This window comes from Diaporthe citri (genome assembly GCF_014595645.1).
Source record: "Diaporthe citri strain NFHF-8-4 chromosome Unknown scaffold_7, whole genome shotgun sequence".
Lineage (NCBI taxonomy): Eukaryota > Fungi > Ascomycota > Sordariomycetes > Diaporthales > Diaporthaceae > Diaporthe > Diaporthe citri.
In genome coordinates, this window is record NW_025064852.1 from 799,451 (window position 1) to 817,572 (window position 18,122).

Below are 18,122 nucleotides of genomic sequence, written 5' to 3' on the forward strand. Positions count from 1 at the left end.
AAGCGTGCCTGCATGCGAACCAGCCGGCTAGACCCACAGCCAATTAAACGTCACCAGCACCACCCCTTCCCAATCCCCTTTCCACCTTAGCAGGCCACATCCATTTCCATACGGTATGCAAGTGCGGGACTTGGATGATTGTCACACCTCAAACACTCAACTACCTCCAGATCAGAGTTGGGAATTCCGAACTTCTCCTGGTCAAAGCTGGTGATACCTCGGCAGCCTTGAGCATCGATGAATGCGCCATGGCCCCTGATCATCCCGATGCTGTCCCTCGGCTCCAACACTTCGCTTCAGGCCCAAGCAGCAATTCACGCAAGCCAAGGAGCAGGTAGTTCATAACCATGATGATCTGTACTGTTATGCAGTCTGAGCGACGCGCTCGGGTATAATCACACAGCCACCACAAATGCCCACAGTTCCAGCCAAATTCCCGTCTCCCTTTTCTACCGTGATCACCGAATCTGCCGCATTTCCGGCCCCGCCCCATCAACTCTGGCGATAGCAGCGCCTCCTCCTTCCCTGCCAGGCAGGCCAGCCGCTTCCCGTGCATGTCTCACGTCCGCAAAGGTCAACCTGAGGTCCCTCGCATATGGGCCAAATGCCGTCACAAGTTGCACGAGCCCCTCCCTGAGTGTCTCCAGAATCGCATCCACTTCCTTGCACTCCCTCGCTGTATCGTGGTCCGTCCAGTGCAACGGGAAATCCGCCTTGAACGCGTCCAGCTTCGTTTTAACCGCCGTGAACGTCCGGATGATGGACGCCACGTCCCGCTGGACGTTTCCGTAGCTGTCCTCTGCCAGGCTCAGCACCGCCAGCCTCGTCAGTGCCGATATGGCGTTGATCGCGTGTGCAGGCTCTCCGTAGGGTCCTTCTAGGACCACAGTCGTGATTCTTTGCGAGAAGCTTTGCGTGAATGGCCGACCGAGTGGTGAGGCCAGGACTTGTCTGGTCCAGTACTGGAATGGGTTGTCGTCGGCGTCCGAGCCAGTCGCCTGCCTGGCAATATCCTCCACGTAGTCTTTCGCATGGGTTACCCCCTTCTGCACCAATGGACTTAGCCGAGAAGGCTGGCCTGGCGACACGATCTTTTTCTTGGCCAAGTCGCCCAACTCGTCTCGGAAGGTCTTAGTCGGCGTCTGGACCAGCGCCTTCTCGCTGCTGCCTGCTTTCGCGGCGGTAGCTGTAGCGGCGGCAGCAGCTTTGGTATACTCGTCGATCCTCGACTCCACGTCTTTCACTGCCTGGAGACATAGTGTGTAAACTTGCGACCACATTGGGCCGTCTTTCCTGTCAATGTCCTGATAGATAGCCTGGCGCCGCGGTTGGAAGTCCCTGGCAATCAGTGCCAGTTCCCACGTCGCGAAACACTGTTCGAAGTCAGCTGTGAAGAGAAACTGGAATGGAGATGTCAAACTGACCTTGATAGGCAGCTTCTTGCTTTTCAACCCGTTCAAAAGACTCCCGTTCGGGTCCTTCGACTCCGACGTGAGAGGGTTTCCGTTCTTCAATGGTGGCCTGACAAGGAACATTGAGAACATCCTGTTGCCCGCCAGCCACAAGAACAGCAACATAAAGCTAGCGCCGGAACACTTGACCCATAATGGAAAGCTTATACCACCGTATGTTGTCGGAGCTAAGTTGGTCTTCGGCATGGTGTAGAAGGGGCGGAAGAAGACCAGCGCAACCCTCCAGGCTAAGCTCCGCAGGACAGCATGGTAGAAGACAATGTTCAAGGCGAGCACGGCCAGCGTCTGGATGAGAGCGCGGTGGGCCAGGAGGGGAACCTCGCTCATCAGCCGTGTGGACCAGGGCCGCGGCGGTTCTGCTGCAGGGGCATCGTGGGCCCGCAGCCTCGCTGCGCCGAGGCTCAACCGGTCGTCATCGCGGACGATGTGCAGGGCGCCGTGTACGACGCCCAGGACCAGGAAGTGAACTGTAAAGAAGATGGGCTTCTCGTTCAATCGCACCCTGCCGCCCACGCCTGGCTGAACTGACACCCATGCGAGATCCTCCGTCGCCGACCGCAGGTAAATTTGGCTGAAGAGCCATGATGACAGTGTGTATGAGACGACTGCTTCCAGGGTCTGAGGAGTCACAGCGCATTTGACGAAGGTCTGCAGGCCGGAGTTGGAGGTACGGAGGCCGACATGGTATTGTGCGATTCGGAGGACGAGGATCGCCAGGCCGCAGAGGAAGATGAAGAAGGCTCGTATGCCGGTTGGCCCAACTGGGAAGACCGCCCAGAAGACTGTAAAATGCGCAGAATTTTAGCAGATTGGCTCTAGGGCAATGCAGCAGCGGGTGCAGGACACGACTGACGGGAGTCCCAACTGGCGAGGACGACAGACTCGACGAAGGCGATGGCCAGAAGGATGGTCGCAGTGCTTGTGAAGCGCCGATGCAGCGCAGGCTGGAGAAAGTCCTTATAGGGAGCCCGCCTGACTGGAGCCATCTTCGCTGTCAGGCAGCATTGAGTGAAGAGAGAAGGCGAACGACGTGGTTGGTGGTTGGCAGAGAAAAGCGTGGTCGAGGCCGAGGATGGAGGAAGCTTGTCTTTGAATGCACCTAGACAACGTAGCCTAGTAAACAAGAGCTCTGCAAAAAGAAGCAGCCCGTTTCGCGGGCGTGCACCCCTGCAAGCAATTGTGCAGGGGGGCTGGTCCCCACTGGCACCAAACATCTGAGACGGCTGCGGCCGACGAGGCGCCTTACGTAACCAACCGCCCGGGTACCTAGGTATACCTACCTAGGTAGTCTCGTGTCAATTTTCGCCCGCCCCGTCCCAGACGGGTTAGTCAGCCACCCGCCTCTGATCCGCCCACGCCTCACCACCACTCCGTGACACTCCGTGACGTTCAGTGTATGAATTAGTCTTCCTTCCCGCAGTCTGGACCGCGATACGTCCTCACTGGGTTAGTTAGAGATCCACCTTTGATCTGCCCACACCTCACACGGTGCTCGCTGATGTTCAGTACAAATCACCTCGAACCACCCCTTGACCCCAGCACACATCAAAGCCAGACTATCCTTGTTCAACATCGTGCGACTTCAGGCGACTGTCACCACACGCCATACGCCAGGATTCCGGCTACCTCTGCCAGAACATCTGGACAATGGCCGCTTGCAAGTCCAGACGCTCAAGGGGCCATGATACCGCAATCGACAAGACAGAAAAAAGTGATCCAATCATCACGGGCAGGGATTTGGTGAGGAAAAAAAAGTCAGAGATAAAAGAAGAGGATCTGGTGTCGTCCGACTCGAACTCACTTCCTTCCCCTGACATTCATTTAAAAATGGACACATGCCAATTGGGCCATCATGCCAAGAGATAGGTACATGGCAAGGTCCGTGCACAAGTACCCACTAACAATTTTCGCATGCCCCGCGGTACGTACCGTTGGACACAGTCAATGACGCCATGCCAGTGTACCATTACCGGCTGCAATCTCTGAAAACTGAAAGCAAGCTTGCAACATGTACCGCAATCTGAGCAAATGAGAGGCTGCCTTGGGCTCTCTGTTGACGGAATGTAGTAATAGGGCAGGGCAGGGCAAGGCATAAGTAGAGACCAATGGGAATTCACTTCAGCAAAAGCGACTGCAGATCATGGTCAGAGCGCCACTGCATGCAACTGATATCCTGCAGGCAGGATGTATTGCTCCACAGGCTCCCCCAGATACAGCGCGCTTTCTAAAGGGGCAAAAAAGAAGAGATCGCTGTACAACACCAAGTATTCGCTCATCGTCACCGACAGAGCTACTAAATTGGCGCTCACGGGCTTATCAATCGGAGATCTGACGGGATCCTGAGTTTCCCCGAGGCTATGGTCGTACAGGTACTCTGTTGTCTGAGGGGAATTGGACCCCACGGATGCACCCTTCGCTAATGGGACTACTAAGTGCACCCCCTCCGCCCCAGCTGCGCGCCCCCAATCAGCTTGAAGCAGCCTTTAATGCCGACGCTATGACGAATTCCTCGCAGGGTTAGGGTTACCCCCGCGGCTTAGCCGTTGCGCGACAAGCTTGGGAACTGGATTATCTTAAAAGTTAAATGTCTTTTCATACGCATAACCAGGCTTATGGCCTGGCCGTGATATAAAGGCATAGAATAAGTAGAGAGTTTATATTAAAGAATTAATTACTATAGTATATAATATTAAGCAAAGGATATATATAAATTAATATAGCCTTCCTATTTATTTTAAATAAGAAAGCTGCGCCTTATTATAAAGCTATAATGAAATTAATTATTAAGCTAATTTTAAATATATATAAAAGATATTTAAAATTAAAATATAAAAAAAGTTAAATTTAAGTATTATTTTATATAAAAGTATAAAAAATATATTAAAAATACTTTATAATATTATTATAAAACTTTATATTTATACTTTTAAAAATTATTATTTAAGTTATAATTTTAAATAAGGATTTTAAAAATATAGTTTTTATCTTTTTTAAAGTAAAATTTATAAAGTTTAATATACTTAATTAAAAAATTATATTAAAAAGCGCCTTATTTATTATTAATTACTTATATTTTAATTATTAATAATAATAATTAAAAATATAAAATTTTTATAAAAAACTTTTAATTAATTATTAAAACTTATATAAATATTAATTTATTTTTATAAGGTATTATTATTAATAAAAATAAGCATTTATTTAAAAATTAATTTATTAAATAATTAAAAATTATTAATTAAGATTTTGCTTATTAATATTATAAATATAATTAAAAATATAATTAAATATTTTTTAATTTATAAAGAATAAATAAAAGCTATTATAACTTTATTTAAAGGCTAAAATATTATACTTATTATAGCTATTAAGTATAAAAAAAGTACTTTATAATATATATTTATTATATTTTAAAATAAAATTATTATTTATTTTATATTTTTAATAAAGCTTAAAAAAAATAAGTTAAAAATATTATAAAGAATATATAATATATATATTTTATTTAAGTTAATGTTAACTCTTATATATAAATAAGTTTAATAATATAATATTAATTAAGATAAACTTTTTATTAAATTTAAATAAAGAGTTTATTAAAGAATATAATATTAATATAATTGCAAAATCCTTAAATTTAAAAATAAATTAAAAAGGGTAATTTTATATATATTATTATAAGTTTAAAGTAAAAATAAAATTAATGCTTTAAAAGGCTTTTTTATAACTTAGCATTTAATAATTAAATAAGTATAATTATTATTAATAAAGTATATATAATTATTATATAAGGGAAAAGCTTTTAAATTAACTTCTTTTTTATTTATTAAATTAAAGAGTTAATGTTTTGCTAAATATTATTATTTATTTATATAATTATTTTTAATTATATAAATTAAGATTATATTTTTAAGTATATAAGTTTAAATATTAATAATATAAAAATAATTTAAATATTAATTAATTATTTTAAACTTTTAATAATTATTTAGCTTTTTATTTATAAATATATAAAAAACTTTTAATGCTTATACTTTTTATTAAATAATATAAATCTTTTTAACTTAATTGCTATTATAAAGAATTTAATATATATTAATAATAAGAATAAATTGCTATAAGCTTATAAGTTACTTATTAAATATTTTTAAAAATATTATAGCTTTAATTTTTAATAAGCATTAAACTTTTTAAAATACTTTAATATAAGTATTTATAAGCTAAATTAAAATTATATATTTAAAAAATTTAAAAAGCTAAACTTTAAATATTAAATAATGATTTTAATTATATTTTTTAATATTAATCTTAATATTAATAATATTATTATTATTATATAATTTAACTTATTATAGTAACTTAATATATTTAACTTTTAATAATATAATAAATATAATATAAAAAAGTAATAATTTTAAGGGTAATTTATTATATTTACCTTTGCTTATTAATTTAACTACTTAAATATAAAGGAAATATAATTAAGTTAAATTTAATAAACTTAATTATTTAATATTTTTTATTATAAATAAGCATATTAACTTATTTAACTTAGTTATTTCTATAAGATAATGTTAATAATAAATAGCATTATTAATAAAAATAGTAATAAAAGTAATATAAAAAGTATTATAAATATTAAGTTTTAAGTAAGTTATAATTTTAATATTATAATTAATTTTATAGCTAAGTTAATAAATAACTAAGCTTTTAATATTATATTTTAAGATTTTTAAAATTTAAAATTAATAAAATAATCTTAATTTAAAATAAAAATATAAAATATATTAAATCTTAAATATAAGGCGTTTTTAAACTTCCCTTGCTTTTAAAAGTATATTATAAGTTTCCTTTAAAAGCTAAATAATTTTATATTAAAGTATAAGCAGCTTATAAATGCATTTATTTATTATAATAGCTAAGCTTATAAGGAAAATAGCTTAATATTTAAGCTTTTAATAATTAACTTTAATTAAATTAATAAAAATATAAAGCTATATATTAACTTTATTTAATATATAATTCTTAAGATTTTATCTTTATAATGCTTTATTAAAGCTTAAGATTTAATATTAAAGGTATATTATTAAGGCTTAATTAGTAGTAAAATATTTATAAAAGATATAATGTAATAAGTTATTAATTATTTTTATTATAAGGCTTAAGTAAGGAAAAATTAACTTAAAAAGGTTATTTTTTAAGTAAGTAATCTTAAGCAGCTTTTAAAAAAAGTTCCTACCTTATATATATAAGAATTCCTTAATTAAAAGGATAATATTTTACTTAGCTTATTAAAAAACTTTATTTTAATAATTTAAGAAAAAGTAAATATTTTTATTATTATTAAACATAATAAGCATTTAATTAAAGAAATATTAAAAGATATTAAAGCTATAAAGTAATTAAATATAAGTTTATAAATAAAATAATAATATATAAAATTATAATTAAGTTAACTTAATTAAGGTTAGCAAACTCCTTATTATATTTTAATAAAAAGCTTACGCTGCCTTATATTTATAACCTAAAATGCATTACCCTTATACTTAATATTTATTAATCCTTTCTTAATAATAATAATAATAATAATAATAGCAATAATAGCAATAATAATAATAATAATTAATTTATTATAAATCCCTTAATAATATATATTTATTTAACTATTAAACTAACTATTTATATAACAATATCTTATAATTTTAAAGTAATTAATAAAAAAGGTAATGAAAAAGGTAATAGCGTAAATAATAGCAGCTTAGGTATATCTTACCCTTATAATTATATTAATATATATTAAATAAACATTTAATAAATAAGGAATTATTAATTAGCCTAAAAATGCATATAATATTAATTTTATTCTTTTAATTAAGCATCTTTAATAATTTCTTTTAATGCTTATATAAAACTATATTAAAGCAAACATTCTTATAATAGCTATATATTACTTAATAATAAGGCTAAATAACTAGCTTATTAAGAAATTATTAAATTTATTAATAATTAATAAGCTTATTAATAGCAATTATTATTATATAAATAATATAACCTTTGCATTAAGCTTTACCTTTAATATATTTTTTATTAATAAAAACTTAATTATAATTCTTTATTAAGTTACTAGCTTATTTAATTTTGCTTATAATAAGTATTATTAATAGCATAGCTTATAATAAAGTTATATAAGGGCTTTTAATATTAATTTTATATCTTTAATCTTAAAAAGTGCTTATTTAAACTATATATATAATAATTAAGCTAAAGATTATTAAATTACATTATAATTAGCTATTAATATATTAATACTTTAATTTATTTAGCTTGCTTAACCTTTTATTTATAAGCATTAAATATATAATATTAAGGGAAATAAAGAGGAAAAAGAAAAGGAAAATAATTATAATATAAGCTTTAATGTTATATTTAATAAAAACTTATATTTATTATACTTTTTTTTAAGTTTAACTTAAGCATTTATTTTAATTAATAATTAAAAATTATTTATTAATTTAAATATAAAAGCTATAAATATTAATAAAGTTAAAGATACCTTAATACTTTAAAGCTAAAAATAATTAAAAGATTATTCTTTAAGTCTTAAAAAAATAGCAAAGCTTAATAAATTCATTATTATACTAATTTATTACTATTTATAAAAAGTTATAAAATAAAAAAAGGCTTATAAAAGTAAGCTTTATTAATAAATATAAAATAAAAAGGGTAAACTGCCTTAACTTAACGCTATATAAAGCATATAAAAGGGGACTTAAAGGGCTGCATTGCTATATAAATATATAAATAATATTTATAATTAGCATTTTATTTCTTATTTTCTTTATATTTATTTTTTATAATTAAGAATATTAATTAATTTACTTAAGTAAAATATAGCGCTTATTTAAATAAATATAATTATTATAATATTTAACTTACTAAGCATATAAAGATTATTTAAGGCTATTATAAAAAGTTAGTAATGGGAATTTATATTTAAGTATATAAGGGTTAGCAAACTCCTTACTTAACTTAAATAAAAAGTTTATTAATATTTATAGCTTTATAATATATTTACCTTATTTTTATATATAAAAATTATTAAAAGCTATTAAAAAGCAAATCTTATAAATTAATGCTTTAACTTATTAAAATTTATAAACTTTTACTTAAATTAAATAAAAAGTTTGCTAATCTTAAAATTTAAATAATAAGTTTATAAATCTTAATAAATAGCTAAGCTGCTTAAAATAACTTTTTTTATATAAATAAATTATTCTTTTCCTTTTATAATAAATACTTAAATAATATAATAATAATACATTTTATATAATTTAACCTTTAGTTTATTATATATTTATAAGAATATATATATAATAAAGTTTAAATATAAGGGGTTTTAAGTTTAATTCTTAATTTAAGCAATTATTTTTAATACTTTTATATACCTTTTTTTTATATATATATACTTATTTTCCTTTCTTTATAATCTTTTTTCTTTTTAAAGTATTTTAAAATAATAATAAGGAGCGCTAATATCTTAAGTATGTATACTTATTCTCCCTTTTTTATAATTCTTTTTTTTATTATTCTTTATCTTTTTATTCTTATGGTTTTATATTTTAATTTTATAGTTTTATATTTTATTTTCATAGTTTTTTATTTAATAATCCTTATCCTTATAAAAAGGGGAATACTTTATAAAGTGCCTAAGTTAATGTTTCTTTCTTAAGAATAAGTTTTAATCTTTATAATAGCTATTATTAAGTAATTATATTATAAATTAATTATTATAGCCTTAACTTAATATTTAATTAAAAAGCTAAATATATTATTAAAAGTATTATAATTAACTTATTTAAAAATAAAAATTATATTATATTTAATATTTTTTTTTAATAAAGTTATAATATTATAAAGTTAATAACTTTTTATATTATCTTATATTTATAATAGTTATAACTTTATATACTTTAGCATATATTAAGTTAAAAACCTTACTTAATTAAATATAAACTTCTTACTTAATTAAGGTAGGGAGTTTACGCTTAATTAAGTAAGATTTTTAAACTATATATAAGTTAATAAACTCCCTATTAAAAAAATAATTAATAATTTTATTATTATATTATTTAAGCCATTAATTTTCTTATATTAAATTAATAAAATTAATATCCTATATATTATTAGCCTTTATATAATATAAATAATTATTATTATTAAAAATAAATAAAAAGTTTTTATTATTAAGATTTTCTTCTTTAATTATAAGAATTATCCCTTAAATAATACCTTTTTTAAGCTTTAAAAATATTTAATTTTATATATTTAGCTTCTTAATTAAGATATTTTATCCTCTTATTATAAAATTAAGGAAGTTAAAGCCATGCTGCCTTAATTATTATTTTATAATACTATTAATATATAACTTTTAGCTAAATTAAAAAATATTATCCTTAAAATCTTTAAATATATAAGTTCTTTTTATATAAATACTAAAGAATTTCTTAATAATTTTATATATAATTAATATTTATAAGCTATATTAAGCAAGCTAAGTAAATATAAACTAAATATTATATATTAAGTTTTTATTATATTTAATATTTATAATATAAAAACTATTAATATATTTATTAATTTAATTAATAAGCTTAAAGCTATATTTAGCAATAATATACTTAATAAGCTTAACCTTAAAAATATTATTATAAACCCTTTTATTAAGAGTTACCTCTTTAATTAAAATCTAAGCTATATTAAGCATCTTAAGTTTATAATTATATAACTTCCCGCCTTAAAAAAAGGCTAGGAATTATATAATAACATTATAAATAAAATTATAATTATTATATTAAATAGCCTTATTAAAAATAAGCAGTATTTTAATACTTATTATATATTAATACTAACTTTAAAACTTAATATTAATTGCTTTCTTATCCTTATATTTACTTATTTAACCTTTATAATTAAAAATTAATTAATAAATATTATTTAAGATATTATTAAGCACCTTATTAAAGATTTACTTTATTATATTATAAAATTATTAAATATTAACTTTATTAGCTTTAATAATTAATAGCTTATATTAAATTAAAGCATTAATTATAAAGGTAATAATTTAAGTATTAAAATTATAATAAAATAATAATATAACCTTATAATATTTAATATTCTTTTTATTAATAAATTTAATTTATATAAGTAATAATATATTATAAAAAATAATAGCGAAGAACTTTATCTTTAAATTTTTAATATTATAATAATTATAAAAAAAAAGCTTAATATAATTTAATTTAATATAAAAGCTAATTAAAAAAGCTTTTATTTATCTTTAAACTTTATAAATATCTTAAGATTCTTATTAATTATACTTAATATATTAAATATAGCTAATTATTTTATAATTACTATATATTAAAATAATATATATTTTATAAAAGTTTTTATTTAAGCATAAATACTTTTTAAAAAGCTTATTATATATATTATAAACGCTAAATATCTTACCCTTATCCTTATATATAATACTAACTTAAAGAAAAGGGATTTTAAAAAACTTTATCTTAATATAATTAATATTAAGTAATAATAAATTTAAGTCTTTATTATTATAAGTAAATAATTAATATATATAATATAAGAAAAGCTATTTAAATGTTTTATTAAAATTATTTTATTATAAGAAAAGGTATTTTTAAGTTATTTATATAATAAATTATTGCTTTAAGTTAAAGTTTATTTATTAAATATATTTATCTTTTTAATTAATATTTTAAAATATATTATAATTATAAAATTTATAAATTAATTTTACTTTTTATTAATATAATTTTAAACTTTACTTAAAAAGTTAAAGTTATTATATTAAACTATTATTTTTAAATTATATATATATTATTAAAGGTTTTAAATAATAATTTCTTATATATAATTTAATAAATAATTTAAAATTTAATATAATAAATAAATACTTATACTTATAAATATTATTAATTTTAAAATATAAATTTATTAATTATTTAAAATATAAACTCCTTATTTAATTAAGGTAGGAAATTTATACTTAAAAAGAAATATATAATTCTTATCTTAAAGTTAAGCTAATAATATAATATTTTAAATATATTTTATAAGGAAAAAGTATTTATTTTAAGTATAAATTCTTTATTTAATTAAAATAAGAAATTTATGCTTAATTAAAAATATATTTATTTTATTTCTTAACTAAGCTAATAATATAATATCTTAAGTATATTATATAAGGAATAAATACCTATATTTATATTTATTAATTATAGCTTTAAGTATATAAACTTTATATATAAATTTATTAATAAGTATATTAATTATATAAATATATATATTATTAAAAAAAAGGTATAACTTAAAAAGCTTTTAAAAAAAAAGGTTTATTTATATATAAAGCTATATATAAGATATAATAATAAAAAGTAAATTTATATTTCCTTTTCTTTATTAAGAAATAAATTAAATATCTTTTTATAACTTATATATTAATTTTAAAGAAGCTAAAAAAAAAAAGTAAGTTTAATACCTTTTACTTTATAATAATTTATATATAATTAATATTATATTAAATATAATTAATTTTAATAATAAAGTTTAAAGTTACTTTTAAGCTGCTTAATATACTTAAAAACTTATTTTTTTTTTAAATAAGTTAAAAATTAAAAATAATTCTTTATTTATAAAGCTAATTATTTTTTTTTATAAAAATATAATTAAAGAAATATTTTCCTTTTTTTTATTTAAATTATATATTATAACTTTAAATAACTTAAGCATTATGTAAATAATAAGATATTTTAAAGCATTTTTTATTATAAATATATAATATAAATCCTTTAATTATTTAATAAAAAATGCTTATAAATTATAAAATTTATTATTTTTTATATTCTTACTTATATTTTTATAAAGCTTTTTTTATAATATTAAAATTTTAAAAATAATATTTTTTAATAATATTTTTATGCTTTTCTTATTATTAAAACTTTAATTATTATAAAAAAAGCTTTTAAATAAACTTTTTTTATAAATAGCTTTTAACTTAAAATTTAATTTTATAATATTATTTATATTAATTTAAAAACTTTTATAATTATATTATATTATTTAAATTAAGTTTATAAAAAGTAATATATTTAATAAAAAAAGAAATAAGTTTAATATATTAATATATAAATAATTAAATATAAAAGAAGTTATTAAATATTAATAAGCTGCTTAAAAGTTTATATAAAGTTAAGAATTTATATATATTAAATATAAATTAGCTATTATTATTAATAATATAAAAGTTAAAATATAATAAAAATAATATTAAAATAATTACTTAATTTTATAAATTTTAAAGTATATATTAATATTTAATAATAATATAATTTTATAATAATATAAGTAATTCTTAATTTTTATAAATAATTATAATATTTTAATTATAATTATAATTATAATTTAATTATAAACCTTTACTACCTGCGTAATATCCCTCCCTTTCTAACTATAGTTATATAAGTCTTAGCAAACTCCCTACCTAAATTACGTAAGGAGTTTGCGCTAAGTCATGCAGGCAGAGGAGGTTTGTGAGTTAGAGATAAGAACTGGAGAGGTTCCAAGGCAGACACCATTACTTCACCAAAAAAAAAATTGACTTATAACATGGGGTCACCGTCCCCACACAACTCTTCTCGGCCAACCAGCCAGCCGCCTTTAATCAGCCACCTTCAATCAGCCACCTTGCATTGCGAATCAAAGCTCCATCAATCAAACATACCTGCGTGGCAATTGCGACAAAGTCTAATTGCGTCCACAAGGAAGCCCGGCACTACCAATCAACGAGCTGCTGCGTGTTGCGACCAGTCGGGACGTTTGGGAGGGGGACAGGAAGTGCTTTTTTCGACAAAACTTCAACAGCCTCGGTCAAATTAAATGAATGAATTTGGGGGGAACCGAGAGCTCGGATCGGATTTACCTGATCGGTACGGCACACTAGAGGCACCAGTACTGCAGCAGAGAACGCCAACCGGCCGCCAATCCACTCCGTACCACCCGACCGCGAAAAGCTCCGCGAAAAGACGCCCCCAAATTGCGTGTCAACCCTGCCCTCAAAGTCATGGAGTCAAACGAGGCAATGCCACCTCACACCGGTCTCCTTAGGGACGAGACTTTGATTCTCCGATGGTTGTTTGGGTTTCAAGACAGCGATTCTCTACCTTCAGGTGTTCAGCAGCCGCAATTCCCCAGCAAGAACCCAGACAATATAAGATTCCTTAGCATCGACATCGACTCGCTCCAAGAACACGATGGTCTTATTCAAAACTTACATGTGGGAATATCAGTTCTTGACTCTGAGTCTTTGAACACGCCTGTGGCCAGTACTACCAGTATGGCTACCGCGAAGCAACCCGTCGAATCTCATCATTACATTGTTGGCAATCCTAAATTCGCCCGGAATAAAGCCAACAAATTCCTATTTGGAAACCTAGAAACAATACCCTTATCCGGTCTCAAGGATCAACTTCAATTACTCACCTTGAACAGGAATATCATCATTATATTCCACGGAGGACACAGGGAGCTTTGGGCCCTTAAAGCCCTTGATATTCATCTCAACCCTCTTTATATGATCGATACTGTTAAAGCTGCACAATATCCTCTTCAGCTATCCTACAGATGTAGCTTAGAGAAGCTGCTTCTTGAGCTTGAGATTCCATTCACTGCCCTCCATAATGCTGGAAATGATGCCCACTTTGTCCTCCGAGCCGTCCTAATGCTTACAGTTCGGGACGCCCAGCGTGAGCTGGCTCTGGCTCCAGATGCCCTCCCACAAAAGTTATTAAATGCGAGAGCCATTGCCCAAGCTCCACAGCCATTCACCAAAGCTACGATTGAGACCGCGTCGCAGAGAACAGCAGCATCAGAATGACTACGAGAAACACGCTGACACCGGGACCATTTTCCCAGTAGAGGGGACAGAGGGTCAGTGGGTGCGAAAATGACAACTGGGGGGACGCATGATGTGGTGGGGGGACCACAATAGCTTTTTGGATACCATGTTGGAAGGCGCGGGCAACGAGAATCCGCCTTGTTGGCTACGACAGCGTCACGGCGTTCGCCACACGTGCGGGCTAGCTAGAGCACCCCGACATGGCCATCCTCAACACGCGCATCTACAATATCAAAATAACCATCAACCCCTCATCCGCACAACGAGAAGGACATCCAGACCAACTTCCTCTCCACCTACCTGCTCGCCACCCTGCTGCTGCCCATCCTCCAGGCCAAGAAGCCTTCACCCACCGAGCCCGGCCGCCTGACCATCGTGTCATTCAACACGGCCGGCATAACCTCATTCGTCGAGTGCAACGCCAACCCGCTGCTAGCCGCCCTTAAGGACATAAGCAGCAAGTGGAAGTAGGACAAGCAGGAGCGCTTCAGCACCCTCAAGCTGCTAGGCCAGATGTTCCTCAACGAGCTGGCCACCCCCGTCCCGCCCTCCGAAGTCATCATCAACGCCGGCTCGCCGGGGCTTTACTCTGGCTCGGGCCTAGGCCGCAACAGCGCCAGCACCTTCCTCCGCTTCCCGCTTGCTGTCTATTTTGCCCTCCTCAGCCGCAAACCTAAAGTCAGTACCCACATCATCCTCAAGGCGGCACTCAACAAGGGCGAGGACTCACGCGGGCGAGGTCATCAAGTTTGACAAAATAATGTCGTAAGTCTTTCTCCCAGGTCTACAACATTTAATTCACACTCTTTCGCCATATCTGTACGCCAGCCTGCTGACATTTTGGAATGCCCTATCATAGACGGCGCCCGTTTGCATACTCGGAGAAGGCTCCAGCCGTGACTCAACGCCTGTGGAAAGAGACCATGTCGAAGCTTTCCTTCGCCAATGTCGAGACCATTGTCCAGAACTTTGGCTCTACTAAGTAAGGTTCCGTCCGCACTGGATCTGATTTGGCATGTGAGGAGCCTGTGAGACCACTGGCCGGGCCGCGCATTTATGTGCAGGTGTACTACACGAGCATGTCCACAGGGCCTCTACGTAGGCGTATTCGTCTACCCGTCCATAATTGCATGCATCAAGGCCAGTGTTCTTTGCATGTACTTCTGCATATTCTCAACCAAGTTCATCAAATGGAGCTTGATCGGCCTGGGAGGTTTCACGGTAGTTTGGTGGCTCACCGTCGTTCTGGTGACCATTCTCCGGTGCACGCCCATCCACGCTGCCTGGGAGCTCTCCCTGCAGCACTCGGTCAATCCTAACTCCAAGTGTATCAATAACAACGGCTTCTTCATCGGGAACGCCGTGCCAAATATCGTCACCAACCTGTGAATTATGTTGCTTCCCCTCCATGATGTCTATAAGCTGCACATTAGTAGATCGCAAAAGATCGCCCTAAGCGGCGTTTTCATGCTTGGTGCCCTGATTATCGTGGCCAGCATCATCAAGCTGAACGTGACTGTTAAGCTGTTTAGTGAGGCTCACGCCGACTATACATGTCAGTCCATTCCCCGTGTGGATTTGCGGGTGTTCTTTGGCTAACCCCCTTGCAGCCAAGTTCTTCCCCCAACTCGGTCTCGACGATCGTTGTTAGTTACGAAACTAATGCTATATGTGTAGACCCCCCCCCCCAAAGACTTCGTCATCTGGACCATGTTCAAGACGGGCGTGGGCGTCATCTCTGCCTCACTGCCGCCGCTGCGCCGGCTCCTCACTGCAACTCTGCGCACTGTTGGACTTTCTCGCCGCTCCTGCGAGAACCCGGATGGCAAGTCAGGTCGTATAACCATTAGTGGCGGCGGAAGTGGCAAGAAGTCGTACAAGAGCACCGGCAGGACCGATATCAGCACGCTCGTTGCCGCCACGAGTGACACTGAGATGGCCCGGGGCCCTTTCAAGCAGATTCACGATGATCACGACTACGAGCTCAGCCCTCCCCCAAATCAGTGGCCAAGGGTGTATTTCTCTGGAATAGATACTGCGGTTGTTGACCGGGAGCATGCTACTATCAATGGGTATAGTCTTCCTCTAGGCTCGGTCGGGGCGGTCCCGGCGCCGGTAGGGTAGTCAAAGGTCATTCGGTTTATTTTCATTTACTATCCATGATAGTAACTGTGGGCTTCGCATGTTTTAGGTTCCGCCCTGTGTGCCCGGTCGTATGCAAAGAGATGTGTTCAATATGTCGTATTTATAGCTTTTGCATGCTCGCTGCTGCCCTGGCAATTACTCGTATTGCCTTTGCAAAGCACTGGCATCCCCAGGAATTCAGCATGATGGTCATATCCTGTAGCCAGTCTATCACGGATAGAGGTCTGCAGATTAAATATATGAAAATCATTACTGCCTTGGATTCTATTCTAGAGCTATAAAATTTCCATTTTTTTCATTCTTGTTAACAGGATAGATTTTATTATAAATAAGGCTATATATATAATATTATTATAATATTACTAAATAGATACTTATATAATATTCTTATAAATATTAAAGAGTTAAGATTTATATATTAAGCTATATAAATTTGGTCTCGAACTGACATCGATGGGAAAAGCCGACCAGCGCTGGGCAGACCTCTGCCGATTGTGGTCAGTCCAAGCTGATAACCCAGTTGATCGAGTTGACATGTTGAGGAGAATACCTACCAAGGATCTGCTTGACAGTGTTTCAGACCTTCACTGGGTGCTTTTCACACTGGCCATCGACGAATTGACCATTCGTTAAAGCGACTTGGGCTGTGGTGTTTCTGTCCATCTTGGGCACGAAGAATTGGGCGATGAAACCAAGTCTTCTGACGAAAAGGTTCAAATCCTGATGAGCGCATCAACCGACGAGTTTAAAGGCTTTGCCCTGATGGCCAACTGGGAATACACCAAGTTCTACTCTCTTTTCACCTCTAGTTATACCTCAGAGGCGGCGGCCGAGGAGATTCTTGAAGCAAACGGCATTTCGCCAACATCTTCTGCTGGAGAGCTCTTTGAGGCATTCTCCGAATTCATATCTGACGCCACGATGATGCATAAGATTTATCGCGCAAACGAATTCTTCAATGCTCACCGTGGGAAACAAGCTCTCCTCCGTGGTCAGGACCCCAAGCGCGTGGGTATACAGTATCACCATTTCGAGATCGGCAACCCCTTCTCAGGGCCCATGCAAGGAATTGCGCACCATGGCGTTGACATTGTCTATGCCTTTGGCACTTTTCATGACGCGCTGAAGAAGGCTGATCAAGGGATTTCGGAATGTTATGTCGAGTCCGGCCAAGCTGTTGCAGAAGCTAGCGTTGGAGAACCCTCAAAGAGCACCGACGCTACCGATTACCGCAAGTCCAACATTGATCTCAGCTATGAGTTACAGGATAAGTTGATCCAATTCGTGGTTGAGGATTGCGAAGTGACCGACCAGCACGCATACGCTGATGATATCTTGACATTTTGTCACGATCGATCGGTCCGCGTGGAGAATTGGTCTAGTGACGAGAAATGGATGTCAAAGAGGAAGAAACTTGCACTTTTAGACAAAGATTTGGATTCTATGACAACTGCCACGCAGAGACTTGTGGGAAGCGTTATTGGTATGGCATTGTAGTGGCTTGTACTTAGAAAGCTTGAGCTTAC

At 32.5% G+C, this 18,122-nt stretch overlaps 5 protein-coding genes across 5 annotated transcripts; 4 read left to right on the forward strand and 1 right to left on the reverse strand.

Annotated features, from left to right (window-relative positions):
- Positions 1–492: 492 nt before the first annotated feature.
- On the reverse strand, positions 493–2,458 carry INS49_013450 (uncharacterized protein; the record flags this gene model as incomplete). The annotated part of the gene is made up of 4 exons (XM_043174149.1): positions 493–498; positions 564–1,373; positions 1,425–2,254; positions 2,326–2,458. 4 exons carry the CDS (start codon positions 2,456–2,458, stop codon positions 493–495), a joined length of 1,779 nt encoding a protein of 592 aa, XP_043021094.1.
- A 12,099-nt stretch (positions 2,459–14,557) lies between these two features.
- INS49_013451 (uncharacterized protein) lies at positions 14,558–14,922 on the forward strand (the record flags this gene model as incomplete). Its single annotated transcript, XM_043174150.1, has 2 exons — positions 14,558–14,614; positions 14,719–14,922. 2 exons carry the CDS (start codon positions 14,558–14,560, stop codon positions 14,920–14,922), a joined length of 261 nt encoding a protein of 86 aa, XP_043021095.1.
- Positions 14,923–14,964: 42 nt separating this feature from the next.
- Positions 14,965–15,840, forward strand: INS49_013452 (uncharacterized protein; the record flags this gene model as incomplete). The annotated part of the gene is made up of 2 exons (XM_043174151.1): positions 14,965–15,198; positions 15,541–15,840. The coding sequence occupies 2 exons, from the start codon at positions 14,965–14,967 to the stop codon at positions 15,838–15,840; spliced, it is 534 nt and encodes a 177-aa protein (XP_043021096.1).
- Positions 15,841–15,918: 78 nt separating this feature from the next.
- On the forward strand, positions 15,919–16,575 carry INS49_013453 (uncharacterized protein; the record flags this gene model as incomplete). The annotated part of the gene is made up of 3 exons (XM_043174152.1): positions 15,919–16,006; positions 16,062–16,097; positions 16,145–16,575. 3 exons carry the CDS (start codon positions 15,919–15,921, stop codon positions 16,573–16,575), a joined length of 555 nt encoding a protein of 184 aa, XP_043021097.1.
- A 744-nt stretch (positions 16,576–17,319) lies between these two features.
- INS49_013454 (uncharacterized protein) lies at positions 17,320–18,093 on the forward strand (the record flags this gene model as incomplete). The annotated part of the gene is made up of 1 exon (XM_043174153.1): positions 17,320–18,093. The coding sequence occupies one exon, from the start codon at positions 17,320–17,322 to the stop codon at positions 18,091–18,093; it is 774 nt and encodes a 257-aa protein (XP_043021098.1).
- Between the last annotated feature and the right edge of the window lie 29 nt (positions 18,094–18,122).